The sequence below is a fragment of the Thamnophis elegans genome, chromosome 2 (assembly GCF_009769535.1).
Source record: "Thamnophis elegans isolate rThaEle1 chromosome 2, rThaEle1.pri, whole genome shotgun sequence".
Taxonomy (NCBI): Eukaryota; Metazoa; Chordata; class Lepidosauria; order Squamata; family Colubridae; genus Thamnophis; species Thamnophis elegans.
Window position 1 is genome coordinate 91196018 of NC_045542.1, and position 16106 is coordinate 91212123.

Below are 16106 nucleotides of genomic sequence, written 5' to 3' on the forward strand. Positions count from 1 at the left end.
AAGTCCTAGGTAGCTGGAAATACCCTTCGATAGTCTGCCCACATTATTATCATAAAGGAATCTAATTGGGCATTTTTATTCTAGATTTAATTTCTAAGAGATGTCATTGGGTACTCAAATGACATCACCTGTTGGCAGGCAACCTGTTGCTGTTCTGTGTTCCATCCAACTGTTAGCGTGCAGTAGCTTTCTCAAACCAGTTCTTATCATAGTTAATGATTTTGTAGCTATTTTACTAAAGAATAAAATAGCCTGGGAACAAAGGTTTCTGAGGTGTTAGGAACTTTCCTTTAAATTCAGGTCAAATAACCGTCTGAATAGATTGTAGTTTATAGTCAATTCGCACAGCTTTCATTCAAGTTGATATTGCCTCCCTATTGCAACTATTTTGACTTTCTCCATACTCAAAATGGTGTTTCTTCCTGAGAGTACTTTTGCATGTGTTTTAATAAGTGCCGATTGACAGGAAGCTAGCATCTAGCTCAGGATCCATTCCATCCTTCAAGGAGAAAGGTTTCATAGGTAAAATTCTCACAGAAACTTCAACCCCAGAACAAGGATGTGGAATTCTGAACTTTGGAAATCCTCAACTAGTTCTTGTTGGGAAATGATTAAGAGAAATTTCCAGTTTAGTTTGTACCCAACAAATTCCTAGTCAATTCTTATATTCAGATCAGAGCAAGAATATACCAGTCAGTTCAAAATCAGTCTTGGTACCTATGTCATTTTATTATTTATTAAGTATCAGGAAATATAAAAACATTACTATTAACTAGTAATGTTGTGGCCCACCAGTGGAGATGGTGGCTGATTCAGACAATGAGGAGATTGGGGAGGAACATGGGCCAGTCCTGAAGTCTGGGGGAGGCTCTGATGAGTGCTCTGCAGTAGAGACAGAGATGGGACCAGGGCCATATGACAGTTATCAGCTGCCTTTAGAGTCGGATATCAGTGGGGCAGAAGAACAGCTGGAACCTGTTCCCGATGTGCGCATGTGCAGAACTGCCAAGAGAAGGGAACAGCTAAGGAACAAGGGCTGACTTGGGAGTAAAAGCACAGATGAACGGTAAATGGCCCTTCCCCTAGGGAATAAAGAGGAGCAAAAGGGGAGGGGAGTTTGTAGGAGACAATTATTTCAATTCATTAGAGTGAAGATCTGTTCCTGACTTCTTGCCACATAATTGCTGCTACAACATGGTGTTTGGAAGATATTGGTCTGGCAACTCTCCAAGCCTGATAAAGGCCTGTAGTTGTGAAATCTCATGAAAGACTGTTTGCCAGGACTTTGCTGGAGAGGAATTCCCTTTAACCTAAATAAAAGAGGTTTTACCAGGATGAGGAACCTTCTTCATGGTCTTGGGAAGCCTAGGTCAGAACAGGTAAAAACAATTAAAGGGCAGAAAAAAAGGGCAGGGAAGAGACCAGTGGTGGGTTTCTCACCCCGTTCCAACCGGTTCGATGTGCGATGCTCCAGCTGCTCCTGGAGGATCGCGCAGGCGCTGTATGTGGCCTGCGCATGCGTGGAAGCGCAGAACTCGTCAAAACCGGGTAAGGAGCGCGGGCGGGCAGGTGGGCCCTTCGCCGTTCCCGGAAGTTACTTACTTCCGGGACCGCCGCGAACCGGTTGAAACCCACCCCTGGAAGAGACATTAACAGGCAAGAATTTATATTATCTATAACATTATTTATGAAAACTTCCACTCCAAAGAATATTTGAGAGCCACTAAATCAATACATTAAACAATTAGCAGAGACATTTTAAAAAGAGTCATTTTTGGTTAGTCCAGCTATAACCCTGTTTTGTACTATACATAATGGCAGAGGAATAGAGATGGGAAGTAGGATGTTAGGTGATAGATCCTCCATTTTGCATTGTAGAAATAACTGTTTCTGGATAGGGATAACACACTATTTCTCAATTTGAGAGTAAGAAACATTGGAATTATGTACCCAACCGTTCTTATCAGCACCTTAGCAGTGCTGAAACAAATAGCAGTATGGCCGTTATTTCATTCATTTTAAAATAAAATTTTGAGCTAGATCAGTTTTAATGCACTCATTTTATCCAGTGGCTTATGTTAGGCAGAAATTTAAATTTAGTCTGGAATTTGTAGTAGACTAAAATGCAAAGAGATGATTGGAGAATCTGGACAGTTTCCTAATCTGTAGTATCACAGTAGAAGATAAAATTCGGCATCATGAATAGACTTTACTGGTCAATTGTGCTTTCCACTCATCTTCTTTCCTTTGAAGCTCTTTTTAATCTAAGATCTACTTGAGAGGGGTTCTAATCCTCAGGAGCAGTTTAAATATTCAAATCATGATTTAAATAAATATAGCCTTTTGACAATTTTTCCCAACCAGCCAGTAGGCATACTTTAACTTATATGTTTTCTTTAATATTGATAGGGAATATATTTCCAATGGCTACCGGATCAGTACGTTCAGTTGATAGATTAAACCGGACCAGCAATATTCCTCTACTAAAAGTATCAGAAAATCAGCTGATCACTGGGAAAGACATGGCAAAAGAGATGGATACATGCTCCCATTCTGTAGCTATTATACATCATGACCCGTCAAAACCGCGCTCGACTAAACCGCGCCCGATTAAACCGCGTCGCTGACGTCATCAACAGGGTGACAACAGCCAGCGCGGAGAAAGAAGGGCGTTTTAAATAGCGCTTTGAAAGCAAGCCGATTCAACTTAAGGTAAGGGTTAGGGTTAGGGTTAGGTTTAGGGTTAGGTTAAGGATTAGGGTTAGGGTTAGGTTAAGGGTTAGGGTTAGGTTTAGGGTTAGGTTAAGGGTTAGGTTTAGGTTTAGGGTTAGGGTTAGGTTTAGCGTTAGGTTAAGGGTTAGGTTTAGGGTTAGGTTTAGGATTAGGTTTAGGGGGGTTAGGTTTAGGTGTTAATTTTAGGTTTAGGGTTTACAACATGCTTCTGTCTCCGCGCTGTTGTCGCCCTGTTGATGACGTCAGCGACGCGGTTTAGTCGGGTGCGGTTTAGTCGAGCACGGTTTTGTGAGTGAACCATTATACATCACATAGTGCACGCCGATCCACTAAGGCTGCCAGACATCTGAGGACAGAAGAACAACCATAGCACAAGAGAAGCGAGCACTCTGCAAAGCCAGAGCTTCAAATGCTGGAACGACATGTGGCAGAACATTTTGTGCCCGTATAGGCCTTACCAGCCACCTACAGATACATTGTGGACAGTCCACAACCTGATAGATGTCAAGATCCTCTTTGAACACGATGGACAAACATCATCATGTTACTCAGTTCTTTGTGGCCAGATTTTCTACCAATGCTCAACAGCCTTGAAGAAGACCTGGGGGTAACTGATAGGCTGCTTCCGAGCAAAATAGGTGTTATAAAAAGTAACTTTTCACAGTTCAGAAGATAAACTTCACAAACGTGAGTGTCTTCCATTCAGACCTTAAAAAGGCATGTCCCCAAATCAGATATATTTGCTGGTGTTCCAAGGAAATACTCAGATCGTTCAGAGTTTTGAGTCCCAGTATCATTGTTGAGGCTGGTTGTTATTCTTGCCTCTGGGTGGCATTTTTAGGTCAAAGGATTGAGCCAGAGGGGTGAGAGGTTGGGAGCATTTTTCAGGAGCTGCTGATTTGGGCCATCTTGGCTCCTACTGATTTAATATTTTTTTTAACTTTCTTTAAAAAAATACAATACAATAGCAAAGTTGGAAGGGGCCTTGGAGGTCTTCTAGTCCAACCCCCTGCCTAGGCAGGAAACCCTATACCGTTCTAGACAAATGGCTATCCAACATCTTCTTAAAGACTTCCAGTGTTGGGGCATTCACAACTTCTGGAGGCAAGCTGTTCCACTGATTAATTGTTCTAACTGTCAGGAAATTTCTGCTCAGTTCTAAGTTGCTTCTCTCCTTGATTAGTTTTCATCCATTGCTTCTTGTTCTACCCTCAGGTGCCTTGGAAAATAGTTTGACTCCCTCTCCTTTGTGGCAACTCCTGAGATATTGGAACACTGCTATCATGTCTCCCCTAGTCCTTCTTTCTATTAAACTAGACATACCCAGTTCCTGCAACCGTTCTTCATATGTTTTAGTCTGCAGTCCCCTAATCATCTTTGTTGCTCTTCTCTGCACTCTTTCTAGAGTCTCCACATCGTTTCTACATCGTGGCAATCAAAACTGAATGCAGTATTCCAAGTGTGGCCTTACCAAGGCATTATAAAGCGGTATTAACACTTCACGTGATCTTGATTCTATCCCTCTTTTTATGTAGCCTAGAACTGTGTTGGATTTTTGGCAGCTGCTGCACACTGCTGGCTCATATTTAAATAGTTGTCCACTAGGACTCCAAGGTCCCTCTCACAGTTACTACTATTGAGCAAGGTACCACCTATACTGTACCTGAGCATTTCGTTTTTCTTGCCTAAATGTAGAACCTTACTCTTTTCAACATTGAATTTCATTTTATTAGATAGTGCCCAATGTTCAAGTTTGTCAAGATCCTTCTGACACTTAAGCTTGTCTTCTGGAGGGTTGGCTATTCCTGCCAGCTTGGTGTCATCTGCATATTTGATGAGTTCCCCATTTATTCCCTCATCCAAATCATTGATGAAGATATTGAAGAGTACTGGGCCTAAAACAGAGCCTTGGGGTACTCCATTGCATACTTCCCTCCATGTAGATGCACTTCCATTGAGGACTACACGTTGAGTGCGGTTGGTCAGCCAGTTACGAATCCATCTGGTGATTATGCTGTCCAACCCATTCTTCTACTTTATCTAACAGTAGGTTATGGTCTACCTTATCAAATGCCTTACTGAAGTCCAAGTAAACTATATCGACAGCATTCCTCTGGTCCACTAATTTTGTCACTTTGTCAAAGAATGCAATAAGATTAGTCTGGCATGATCTGTTTTTGACAAACCCATGTTGGCTTTTGGCTATTACTTTGTTTACTTCTAGGTGTTCCTTAATTCGTTGCTTGATTATCTTTTCCAGAATCTTTCCTGGTATTGAGGTCAGGCTGATAGGTCTATAGTTTCCTGGATCTATTCCCCCCCCCCCACTTTTTTGAAGATGGGAACCACATCAGCTCTTTTCCAGTCCTCTGGCAGTTCCCCAGTGCTCCAGGATCTCTGAAATGACAGTTGGTCTTACGTGAACTGTTGTTTTAGGAGGTTTTGCAGGATTAGCCAGGTTTGGGTATTGTGATGTCCGAATTCTGGCTAATCTTGCAAAATTCCTCTGGAAAAGATATAGTTCAGAGGTTCTGAGATCTCATCTGCCAGTTCCTTCAGAACCCTGGGGTGTAATCCGTCCGGTCTTGGTGATTTGAACTTGTCTAGGGTAGACAATATTGTTTGTATCCCACTCTTCTTATGTTGGTCTATGACTTGATTGATATGCATATAATTTTAAACAACAGAAGTACTTTTATCACCTTTTCCCCCCCAATCTATTGTACAGAGGCTGGAATTCAGTGATGGCCTCTCATCCAAATACCAACTAGGCCCAACCTAGGGCCTAGTTGGTATTTGGTATCTCTTTTTTCAGAGAGCCATTGTTAGTACTGCCACCTAGTGATTATGTTAAGGGAAAATGTCTTTAAATTAGAATATTAAACATCTTATTAAAGAAAAATGTCTTGAAGAGTATGGACCATGTAGGATGTCTTGCTACTTCTGAGATAGGAAATGCAGGCTTCTTTTCATTACATTCTACTGATTAGTTTAATACTAAAGTTTACTAAAGATTAGTTTAATACTAAAATAGAATTTTATTAGCAATAGTGGCAATAGCCAATATCAACCTCCTGTTGAGGTGAAACTGAGCATCTCAATAGACATTGTGTTTTCTTATTTCAGTTAGGAAACAGATCAACTGGTTTTGAAGATGTTAAAAGGAGAACTCATTTATAGAAGAACCATAGAACAATTTAGAACAAAACCTTGTTAGCTTACTTTGCAATGTGCTATATTCTCAAAAGCTTTACGTAATTACAGCATTCTGTTGTGAATGTCGGCTTAGTAACTCTACATTGTGAAACGGCAGATTTCTTAACAGCTACCTGGTCATCTTGTCCTTACATTTTGGTTTTTACTAGCAAATTCATGGATTAGTTTTCAAATGAGTCACTTCTACAGTACATTAATAATATGCACACAAGAGGATTTTTTTCCCCAAGATGCCACTTTCACAGAATCAGACTACAAAGAAATCATGGGATTGCTTCTCTATTTTCAGAAGGGGAAGCAGTCTTGTTAGTGGGCTCCAAAATAAGACAGCCAACAGAACATAGCTCCCTTGGCAACACACAAGCATTCACAGGCCTTTATTCACTGCTCACTATCTCACTCTTCCCCCACTGGTACACCTCCTCCTACTGCTCCTTCCAACTATTACTAATAGGACAATAGTCCTATTGCTGGAGGACAAGATCTCTATCTGCTCTATGCTTTATTTCTACACACAACTATCAGTTGCGTCCCTGAATAGCTTTTAGTTAATGTTTCTGTGGTGGCTGGGGAGAAGGCTTAAAGCAAGAAAGAGGTGCTGGCCATTTTCTAGGCAGGCTTGCCTTCTCACGGAAGCAAAATAGTTTACATATAATTCCTCCAGAAGGCAAAAATGGTACCAAAAAAGATGGTAGCTGGGGAAAATGGTTTCTATGGCACACACCTCACCGCCAGGGAAAGTAGTAGATAGAAAGGTATGAATTTGCACTTAAGGTTGCACCCCATTAAAAAAAATACTTAACCTCTATTGTGAAGTGTATATTGGATTTACCAGTGAGCAGTTAATCTGATTTTCAGTGAGATTAAGCCCCATTTCTGCCTTATATTTTTGGCAGTTATTTAGATTTAAAAGATCTCCTATGAAATGCATCAATTAATTTATACTACCTTTGTTTAAGTTTCAAGTGTCCATCAGAAAAAAATTAAGCTTCAAAATAATGCAATTTTCAAAACTTGATTCCAGATGTTGACTGGAGCCATTATCTTCAACAGAGCTAAAGTTGGGGAAAGATTTGCCTACCATCCGCAATGGACTAGATGTTGAAAATAAAAGTTCACCGTTTTCCATTCTGGTTATCTCCCAGTTGAACTAGGCTATAATTTATATCCCAACACTACAAACTTGAATTTATCTTGGAATTTACGTATCTGAAGTGTTACACAAAAATCTATTATCTATTAAATAATCCTGCTGTAAAAATGATTCAAGAGCACTAGGCCTGATGGTCAGTTAAAAGAAGAAAAAAGTCTTTTAAGATTCTCATGGACATTTTTTAATGGTGAAACACAGTACAATAGCTTGAATTAAGGAGTGTGGCATTAACAAGCGAACTAACTGTGGTTATTTATACAGCGTACTGCAATTATAGTATTGGGTCACCATACGACGGATGGGTAAATGTTTCTTGTACAGAAATTCTATGGTTGTTTTTCCCTCCAATTTTAAACCAAGACTATTTCCGTAACACCATACATACTTACATGTCAATCAATTCCACTGCATACAGTCAGCAATATTTCTGGGTGGTCTTTGAATATTGTTGCCCAATGATGTATATGCAGATTTTTTAAAAAATGATAAACTAAATCTTAGTCAGGAATGAGGGTCAAAAGATTTGAGGCAAACTGCTGCTTTTCAAAACAACTTCGAGAGAACTTTAGAAATTCAACACAGGTCAATTTTGTATAGCAGCCTTCCAGATTGGAGGCTGAGCTCCTCATTTGAGGAAGCAGTCATCCAAGAAGACAAAGCTCAATCTATACTAAGAATGCAGCCGTTCTCCGTCTCTACTTTTAACTACCAACATTATGCATTACCTCCAAATTCTACTCAACCGATAAGAGTCTTCGTTTGCAATACTTTTATTGCTTTAGGGTTTTATTTTGCACTAAGCAGCTTCATAGTAAAACAACTTTTAAGTGAAAAGAAATACACCCAAGTGCCCGTGGCAGCTAATAGGAGGAAAAATAACCCTCCAGACAGGGAGGATGTTTTTCATGTCAATAATTATTGAGAACAGACTTAAAAGGCAAGTCAAAGATACAGTTCGCAGAGCTGCAGTGGTGACTAAATTTATAGAAGAGGAAAACAAATGAGAACACAGATTTATTGGAAAGCTTTAATGATGAAACAAAACAGCTCCTATTTTACAGACGACGACCACGGCGACCGCCCTTTCTGCGAGTGCTGTCTGAAGGAATGGGGGTAACATCCTCTGTGGAGAGAAAAATGTTATTTTCGTTTATTATTTTCACTCTTTGTGTATATCAAAAAATCAGAAGAGGAACATGGAAAATAATAGTTTTAAGAGAGAAGAGAGCAGCATTCAGAACACAACACTAAGATCACAAAGTTTCGTGAGACAGATTATATTTCCCAATTTAAGTTTCTGAAATTTCAGGATGTGAAAGTCCAAGAAAAGGCAAGTCTGCACAGGCTTCAAAAAACAGCTACTAGGAAAAGCTAGGTCTATGCACAAAAGAAAGCATTTATTTCCAATGTGAAGGAGACTCATTTTGTTTCAAAACTTCTGTTGAACTTTTTTGAACGAGTTGCAGATTAAGAGAAGTGAAGCTTGGAATATTTTGATTGTTCCATGTTTGGGCTGAAACAAAGTTTAGAGTTATTCTTTTCCCCTGTTCTGCACGGCTTAAGTTCCAAACTACTTTCTCAAGTCTTCCCAGCATGTGATCCTCTGAAATCCTTGTTTTTAGAACAATATATCCAACCAGCACTTCCAGTAATCCCCTGACCTTTCCAGAGTCTTATCAGTCTCTCCTCTTTGCTGCCACCAGAATTCTTGCTTCAAGCACAGCATATCCTCTGTCTAATTCCCACCCCAATCTTCCAACGTATTTTTCTTTCCCCCATTCCAACATATTATCTCTACCTGAAGGCCCTTATTACCTGGATCGGGGGTGTCAAACTAGATTTCTTGAAGGGCTGGATCAGCATTGTAGTTCTCCTCCATGGGCTGGTAGGGGTGGTGGCAGCAGGGGGGAATGCAGCACCATGCCGGCCAAAATGGGGTATGCCTCATTTTCACCCTCCATGGTATTCTGCAGTACTCTGCTGACTGAAAACAGGCTGTACGGGGTCCCCATGCAGTCCATTTTCAGTTGGCAGAGGCAAGGCGAGCTGGTCCTTTAATATTTCCAGGCCAGCCCCATGGGCCGGATTTAAGCACCAGATTTAAGGCTTGAGTTTGATACTCCTGAACTGGGTCATCTTTTTCTAATGTCTCGTTTCAGTATAGATAAAATAATTTTATCTAGCAAGGACTTTTTCAAACGATCTAATGCAAGATAAATGGTTTGTTGAGATAAAGTAATGGGATAAAGAAACAGCTATATTCTCTGTTGTGGCCCAACAGGAGCCGTTGGAGCTGCCACCAGACTCCAACAGTGAGGGGCCCTATGAGTTGGCTTTGGAGGATGTGGAGGACCCTGGACAGGGTTCCGACTCCGAGCAGGGCGCAGAGAGGCTGGTTGGCCACCAGGAGGCGTCTGAGCTTTGGACCAGTGCGGAGACAAGGGAGTTGTTCCTAGATGCCCGGCATCGGAGTAAGGAACAATTATGCAATTACAGGAGGTAATTGCACTCAGCTGGTGGTAATTAGGCTCCTCTCCAGACTATAAAAGGAATGCTTGTGCACACGCCCCTTTTGTAGAAGTCAACGCAGGAACTAATGTTGGAGAACATTATTGTGAGCTTGGCAGGCTGGATTGCTGCCACGGTTTATCTCTGCTGGATTGCTGCCCAAGTTGGTCTGTGCCGGTTTGCTGCTAAGGACCTGTCTGTCTGTTAATTAAATGCTGTAACTTATCTTTGGCTCGGAGTGTGTTGATGTGGGACGAGTGGGGTCAGAACAATTCTCTATGAAAATGACTGCAGGAGGCACATTATTGAAAATACCCTTCATCAGAAAACTTACCAATGCGCCCAATCTTCATGCCAGACCGAGCCAGAGCCCGAAGAGCTGACTGAGCTCCAGGTCCAGGAGTTTTTGTTCTGCAAAAAAAGTAAATCATACATTAATAAAAACTGAAACTTGACTTTAGGATTTATTTCATTTGGAGGAATGGAGAAGTATCGGGGCAGCATCAGTGTAGCAATTATTTTTTTGTTGTAGATTTATAGCAGTCAGAATACTAATAAAGGTGCAATATGACTTCAAGCTTTCTAGTTAATTACTCTTAGTAGCAGAGTGCCACACTAGATAGATGGTTGGCCTAATATAGCATGGCTCCTTTTTGCCAAAAGAACTGCTATAAATTGTAAAGGTAAAATAAAATCGAAAGAAATGGAAATCACTGAAAAGTTCTTCAGAACACCTATTTAGAATGTCTTTAAGTGCAAGTGCCTTTTGTAGATTTGTTCTGTATTTAGTTTAGTAAAATGCTTGCCCCTTTATTACTTGTTTTTGCTAAGCCAGTTCTAATTAATTACTAGAACTTCTAACCCACTCCAATCTCAACTGGGTGACATGGCAAGAGAAGTTACAAGCAGTCCTCATTTAGTGACAACTGGGACCAGCAATTTGAAAATAAAGTGGTTTCCAAGTGAAACCGTTTATTATCTTGTTTCAGCTTCCCTTTGCTAACAGGCATGTGAAGGTTGTAAGTGGGAGGACAGGTTATAAGGTTTCTTTTTCATTACCACTGTAACTGCAAATGGCTGCTAAATGAGGTAGTCGCTAAACAAGGTCTACCTGTACATAAGAAACCAAAAAAACCAAATGCAATTATATTCCTATCAAAGCAGTGCTCAGAGGAACAGAACTGTTTCATTTGCTTCTGAAAAGCGAAGACATTAAGGCTGGCCTTATTTTTTGAGAAGAAAATGCTATAAAGTGGGTGCTATAGAAAAGGCCTATCATCCTTTCTGTGTGTATCACAAAGAATGGGGATACTTAACAGACCTTCTTGTGATGAGTGGACTGAAATGGACTGGACATATTCATTTTTTGTAAGATACCACCTTTTTCTTAATACTACACTGTATAAAGTGTAGACGGCTTTGAATTGGGCCTAGAAGCCTACTCACTACCAGTTCAACAACCTCGAAGTATTCTTCTACACAGGCACTGATGTCCTACAATAGTCTAGTCAATTTGGTAGCAGCTGCAGCTCCTAAAACCAGCCCTTCAAGGAGTAAACTGCAATAATTCAGCCTTGTGTTGATCAAAGGACAAATGTCTGGGCACCCTAATGCAAGTAAGGCTGTTACTGGCTGAACTGAAGCTGAGCAAAGCCATCTCATTGGCCACATTTTCTAACTGTTGCTTGAGTAGGAGTGAGAATCCAAGTGGACAAGTCACACCTCCTTTGGGAAACTGTTGTTTCACTCACAGTAACCACTTGGATCATTGTTATTGGGGTGTCCAGATATTTATTGGCATCTGTACACTAAATCTTGATACTTGCTCAGGACTTCAATAGTATTTCTAGCCTGGACCAAGATAGCAATGTATACCCAATGATGATACATCACCCTAAATTTGTGAATGATCTCTGCTAATGGTTCCACATAAACATGGGATAAAATGCCAAATTCCCAAGGGCTTGAGCACTTGTCACCCACCAGCATCAACTCTAATTACTCATTCCAGTAAAAGCAGAATTAGTGTCCCAATGTTCTGACCCAGCTTCCCAAACATCACAAACCCTCCGATATGAATCAAAAGATTCAGCCCCGGTAAAAGGTTTCTCTCGCTGGCTAACAAGTCTGTCCAGCGGAAGAGGAATAGTTGTCTGCCACACCTACTCATCTTGCCTTTTATCCCCAGAGCTAGGGTGGGGCCTCGCTAGCAGCGGTGGCTCTTCCTTCCCCAGGATGAGCCCATGGCTTTCCATTGCTCTCATCTCTGTCTTCTTTGCAGCTGCGCGTCAGGCACTGGACCCAGCTTTTCCTCTTCTTCTTCAACTACCTCCAGACCTGGGGGCTGTTGACTCTCCATCTGAGGGCTGACCGATGGCCCAGGCTCTGCCTCTGTCTCTCTCTCTACCAGCTCCATTGCCTCTTCCCCCTTTGAGCTCCCAGATTGCCTTGATGCTGACCCTGACTTCCACACCTCCCCCTCATCCTCTGATTCGTTTGCTGGAAGGGCCGGTGGCCAATAGGCCACAACACCCAATCCCTGCATTTCCAGAAGGGTACTGTGGTCAATAGTTTCAAATCTGTCTGAGAGATCTAATAGGACCAATCCCTTCCCCAATATTCCAACAAAGGCAATCCATCAGAACAATCAACACCATTCCTGTCTCATAGGCAAAGCTGAAACCTGACTGAAAAGGATCCAGTTAATGCATTTCCTCTAGGATCTTCCTACCACCTTCTCAACTTTCCCTAAGAAGAGAAGGTGGAAGATCAGGACAAGTTATAAAGGGTGATTTGATCCATGGAAGCCTTTTTTGGGAGAGGTTTCCGTTCCACTAGCTTCATTTCCCTCACAGACACTTTGAACCAGCTGCTCACATGATGCCTGGCTGCCCAAAGGAGCCAATCATGGCACAGCTCAAGCCAAAGTAGTAAACTGAAACTACAAGAAAGTATTCCACTGCAGTAAAACTAGTTAAAACTCCAGGGTATTTTTTAAACAAGGATAGAGTATAACCAATAATGTAACATCAAACCAATGAAATATCCACTAATATCCCCTATATTACGGATAGATATTTACATTCAGATTAACAGGACATTCTACAACAGCTGCAGCTACATCTCCAAATACAATTCCACAGAATAATATTTTCCATTTTAAAGCCTCTCAGTAATACAAAATAATACTAGAGAGGAGTTAAATGACTATTATTTAAATCAAAGTATTCTAAAGTATTGAAAAGTAGTACATGTAAAAATGTATGTGGAAGAGAGAGATAAATGAAGCACTTGCTCCCCCCTTACCTATTTCCACCTGTAGCCCGCAGTTTGATATGAAGGGCAGTGATTCCCAGTTCCTTGCACCTTTGTGCTACGTCTTGAGCAGCCAGCATAGCAGCATAAGGAGAAGACTCATCCCTGTCGGCCTTCACTTTCATGCCACCAGTTACTCGGCAGATAGTTTCCCTGAGAAAATAAGTGCATTAGAGATGAACTTAATCCCAGCCTTTCCTTCACCAGAGACAGCATACAGTTAAACGTAACTTCTTTGCCAATTTATCTTTAAAATGTAGTGTGAATAAAACAATTCCCAGAATTAGGGTTAGAGTTTCAGCTTGATTGCAATACCATTACATCTCTTAGCAAAAACAATAGTTTCTATACAAAGAGTTTCCAAGAGTAGATACTTAATCTAGGATTCAGCTATGGTAATAAAACATAATATTCTGCTCCATGAAAGTTACAGTGCTAAGTATGTATATGCCCGAGGAGACAGAGTTTCAAGTTTAGGCTATGTGAATATTATAGGCCTTTTGACAGAAGTCAGTCGTGACATCTATTGCCAACATCTTCTATTACAATCTTGTAAATATTATTCTTTCACTAGTAGAGATACTCACTTGCCAGACAGGTCAGTTACATGGACAAACGTATCGTTGAAGGAAGCAAAGATGTGGCAAACTCCAAACACATTTTCTCCTTCAGCAACCTGTGGTCCCAAACTTATAACCTGCTCTTCCTTCTTTTCCTTACCCTTACGGGGAGCCATTTCTGCATAAAACAACAACAAATTATTGAATAGACAGAATATTATATAGTACTTTCTGTTGAAGTAGACAAATTATAAAAATCTAAATACCAAGTCAAGAAAAGAACCCCCTCTCTCCCCCACCATGTATAATAAAGCTGATTCACAACTTCTAATCAGATACTTAAACATAACTACAGTGGGGATTATTTCCCACTCTGATCTCCAGTAAAGTAGCAGACACTCTTTCCTGAACTGGGAATATGCTTTCTGTCCCGAGAACTGCATGGGGCATGAGTATTATGGTATCAGTATGGGCAGGGCAACATCATCAAACCCTTTGGGAAAATGGTCTACCACTGATATGAAGTTTAAATGCTTAGCTTTATACTTAAGGGGCCCACTTTCCCCTCGAATCCATGCAAATTATCCAAGAGGTCCCAAAATGTTATCCTCAAAACATAAACAGTCCACAAATTATATATCCTCACAATAAGAGACATCCATTTCAGAAGAAATATATTTAGTTGGCTCTTTGTGTCACACTTCAAGCAACTTGTTGGTGGCTTTAAAAAGGAAGCAAGAGATGATGGAGACTTTTAGGTTATCACATCAGTGAATTATAGCTTCTTCAACATAAGAGTACTTAAATGTTAATGCTTTTAGTATTTAAGTATTTAAATGTTAGTGTTCCCCAGTTCCCTCTTGTTGTTACATAAAAATATACCTACAAAGTTAGAACAATGATCTGGGCATTTCTATACCATCACTTCAATATTTAGCATTTTACTTATGAATTATGCTACCTTTGTATTAATTTATGCAGCTGAAAAGTAAAGTTTTATTAATTTTGGAGGCTATATTGTCACATGAGGTCAGTAGTCAAATAGTGTTCAGTGAAAAAAAAATACTGAAGTTTTAAACAAAAAGGCTGTATTGTGATTAGGGAGAACTTACAACACCAATGGTTGCTCCCTCTAATTACCCACTGAATAATTAAAGTAAAGAACAAGAAATTTTATATGCAAAAATGTATGGATATGCAAGTGTATGCAATTTCAATATTTACTGTGTTGTACATTAGGTTCCCTGTTCATAGAATTTCTGATAATTTTTCTGATAATCACTAATTTGGATGAGAACTTTCCATACCAAAGATTTTAAAAAAAGATGTGACTTGACCATTACTTTTAGCAGTAGGGTATACTGCTATAGTTAAGATTAATTAAATCTCACTGCTTCCAAAAACTTATATTGCCTCTTTTGCTGCAAATGCATTACAAATGTATAAGATACATGATATTTTTAAATAAACTAGGGTGAACTTAAGTGAAATAGCCTACCAGACAGACTTGAATCCCACACTTTTTGCAAAGCAGAAACAGTTCCAGGATTAAACCCACGTGTTACAGGATTAGAAATATTTTTTTTTAAGTTAATACAACAATCTTCCCTGCTCAAAACTCCTCTGCCCTCAAAAGAAGGGAGAACAGCTAGCGCATAAAAAGGCAGCCACATACACGTTTAAATAGATGGTTTTGGCCACACTTTTCAGACCCAGCTCTTTATGGATGATGAAAGTAAAGACCATGTACGTTTCCTCTGAAAGGTTTGTCTCCGAGGGAAAAGATACACAGCTTAGAGAGACCATTCGCGAAGTTGGGGGAAAGCCTGCTAATAAGGCCCAAACCTAAAATAAATAAATAAACTATCCCGGGAACCGGGTGACACGGGGTTTCAAGAGGCCTGTCCAACCACCCCAACGCCCGGGCTTCTTTAAAACAACGCATCCCTGTGCAGAAACAAAAGGCCCTCCAATCTCGGCCTCCCTTGCCTTCCCAGCGCAGTTAGGGATGAGGAGCCGGCTGACACAGCGGAGGGGAGCGGAGAGGACCGGATCCGCGAGGATGGAAGTGGATAGAAAAAGGGCCCCACCAACCACTTACTCGAGCGTCTCTGCAGGCGGCAGCCAGCACCGGAAAGGAGAGAGCAACGTCACGAGGGCAGAGGTCACGGTCTTCCACCCGGAAATACTACCAGAGAGGCACTACCGGCGAGGGGGGGAAGGGTCACTCCAACGAAGAGGGATGCGGCTTCGTGGGAGTAAATAAGCACGCGGCTAGGGGAGCGTTTGTTGTGCGGAAACGGCGACCGGGGTCCTAAAAATTTCTTACTCTGCTTAAGAGGAAAATAAAGCTTGCATCCTCGCTTCCGTTGACCGGGCGGAAGCTTTTCTGCCAGACGTTGGGTGTCTCTTGTGACGTCAGCCGGTCTTAAAGAGTTGATTTGAATAATCGTGTTGCGCCCGCACGCGCGGGTGGAATGAACCAATAGAAACGGCCCTTTGCTGTACGCAGGATTCTCTATCTTGTATCCGTGAAGCAGGAGCGCCATAAGACAACGTGGGAGAATTCTGTCACCACCAATTGATGTGGGGTATAAAGTTAAGAGGTCTATTTGGAATGG

At 41.0% G+C, this 16106-nt stretch overlaps 1 protein-coding gene across 1 annotated transcript; it reads right to left on the reverse strand.

Moving 5' to 3' along the window:
• Positions 1-8099: 8099 nt before the first annotated feature.
• On the reverse strand, positions 8100-15686 carry RPS14 (ribosomal protein S14). Its single transcript, XM_032211199.1, has 5 exons — positions 15587-15686; positions 13513-13663; positions 12917-13078; positions 9945-10021; positions 8100-8225 (listed from the first exon to the last, which is right to left on the reverse strand). The coding sequence occupies exons 2-5, from the start codon at positions 13659-13661 to the stop codon at positions 8158-8160; spliced, it is 456 nt and encodes a 151-aa protein (XP_032067090.1). The 5' UTR covers positions 13662-13663; positions 15587-15686; the 3' UTR covers positions 8100-8157.
• Between the last annotated feature and the right edge of the window lie 420 nt (positions 15687-16106).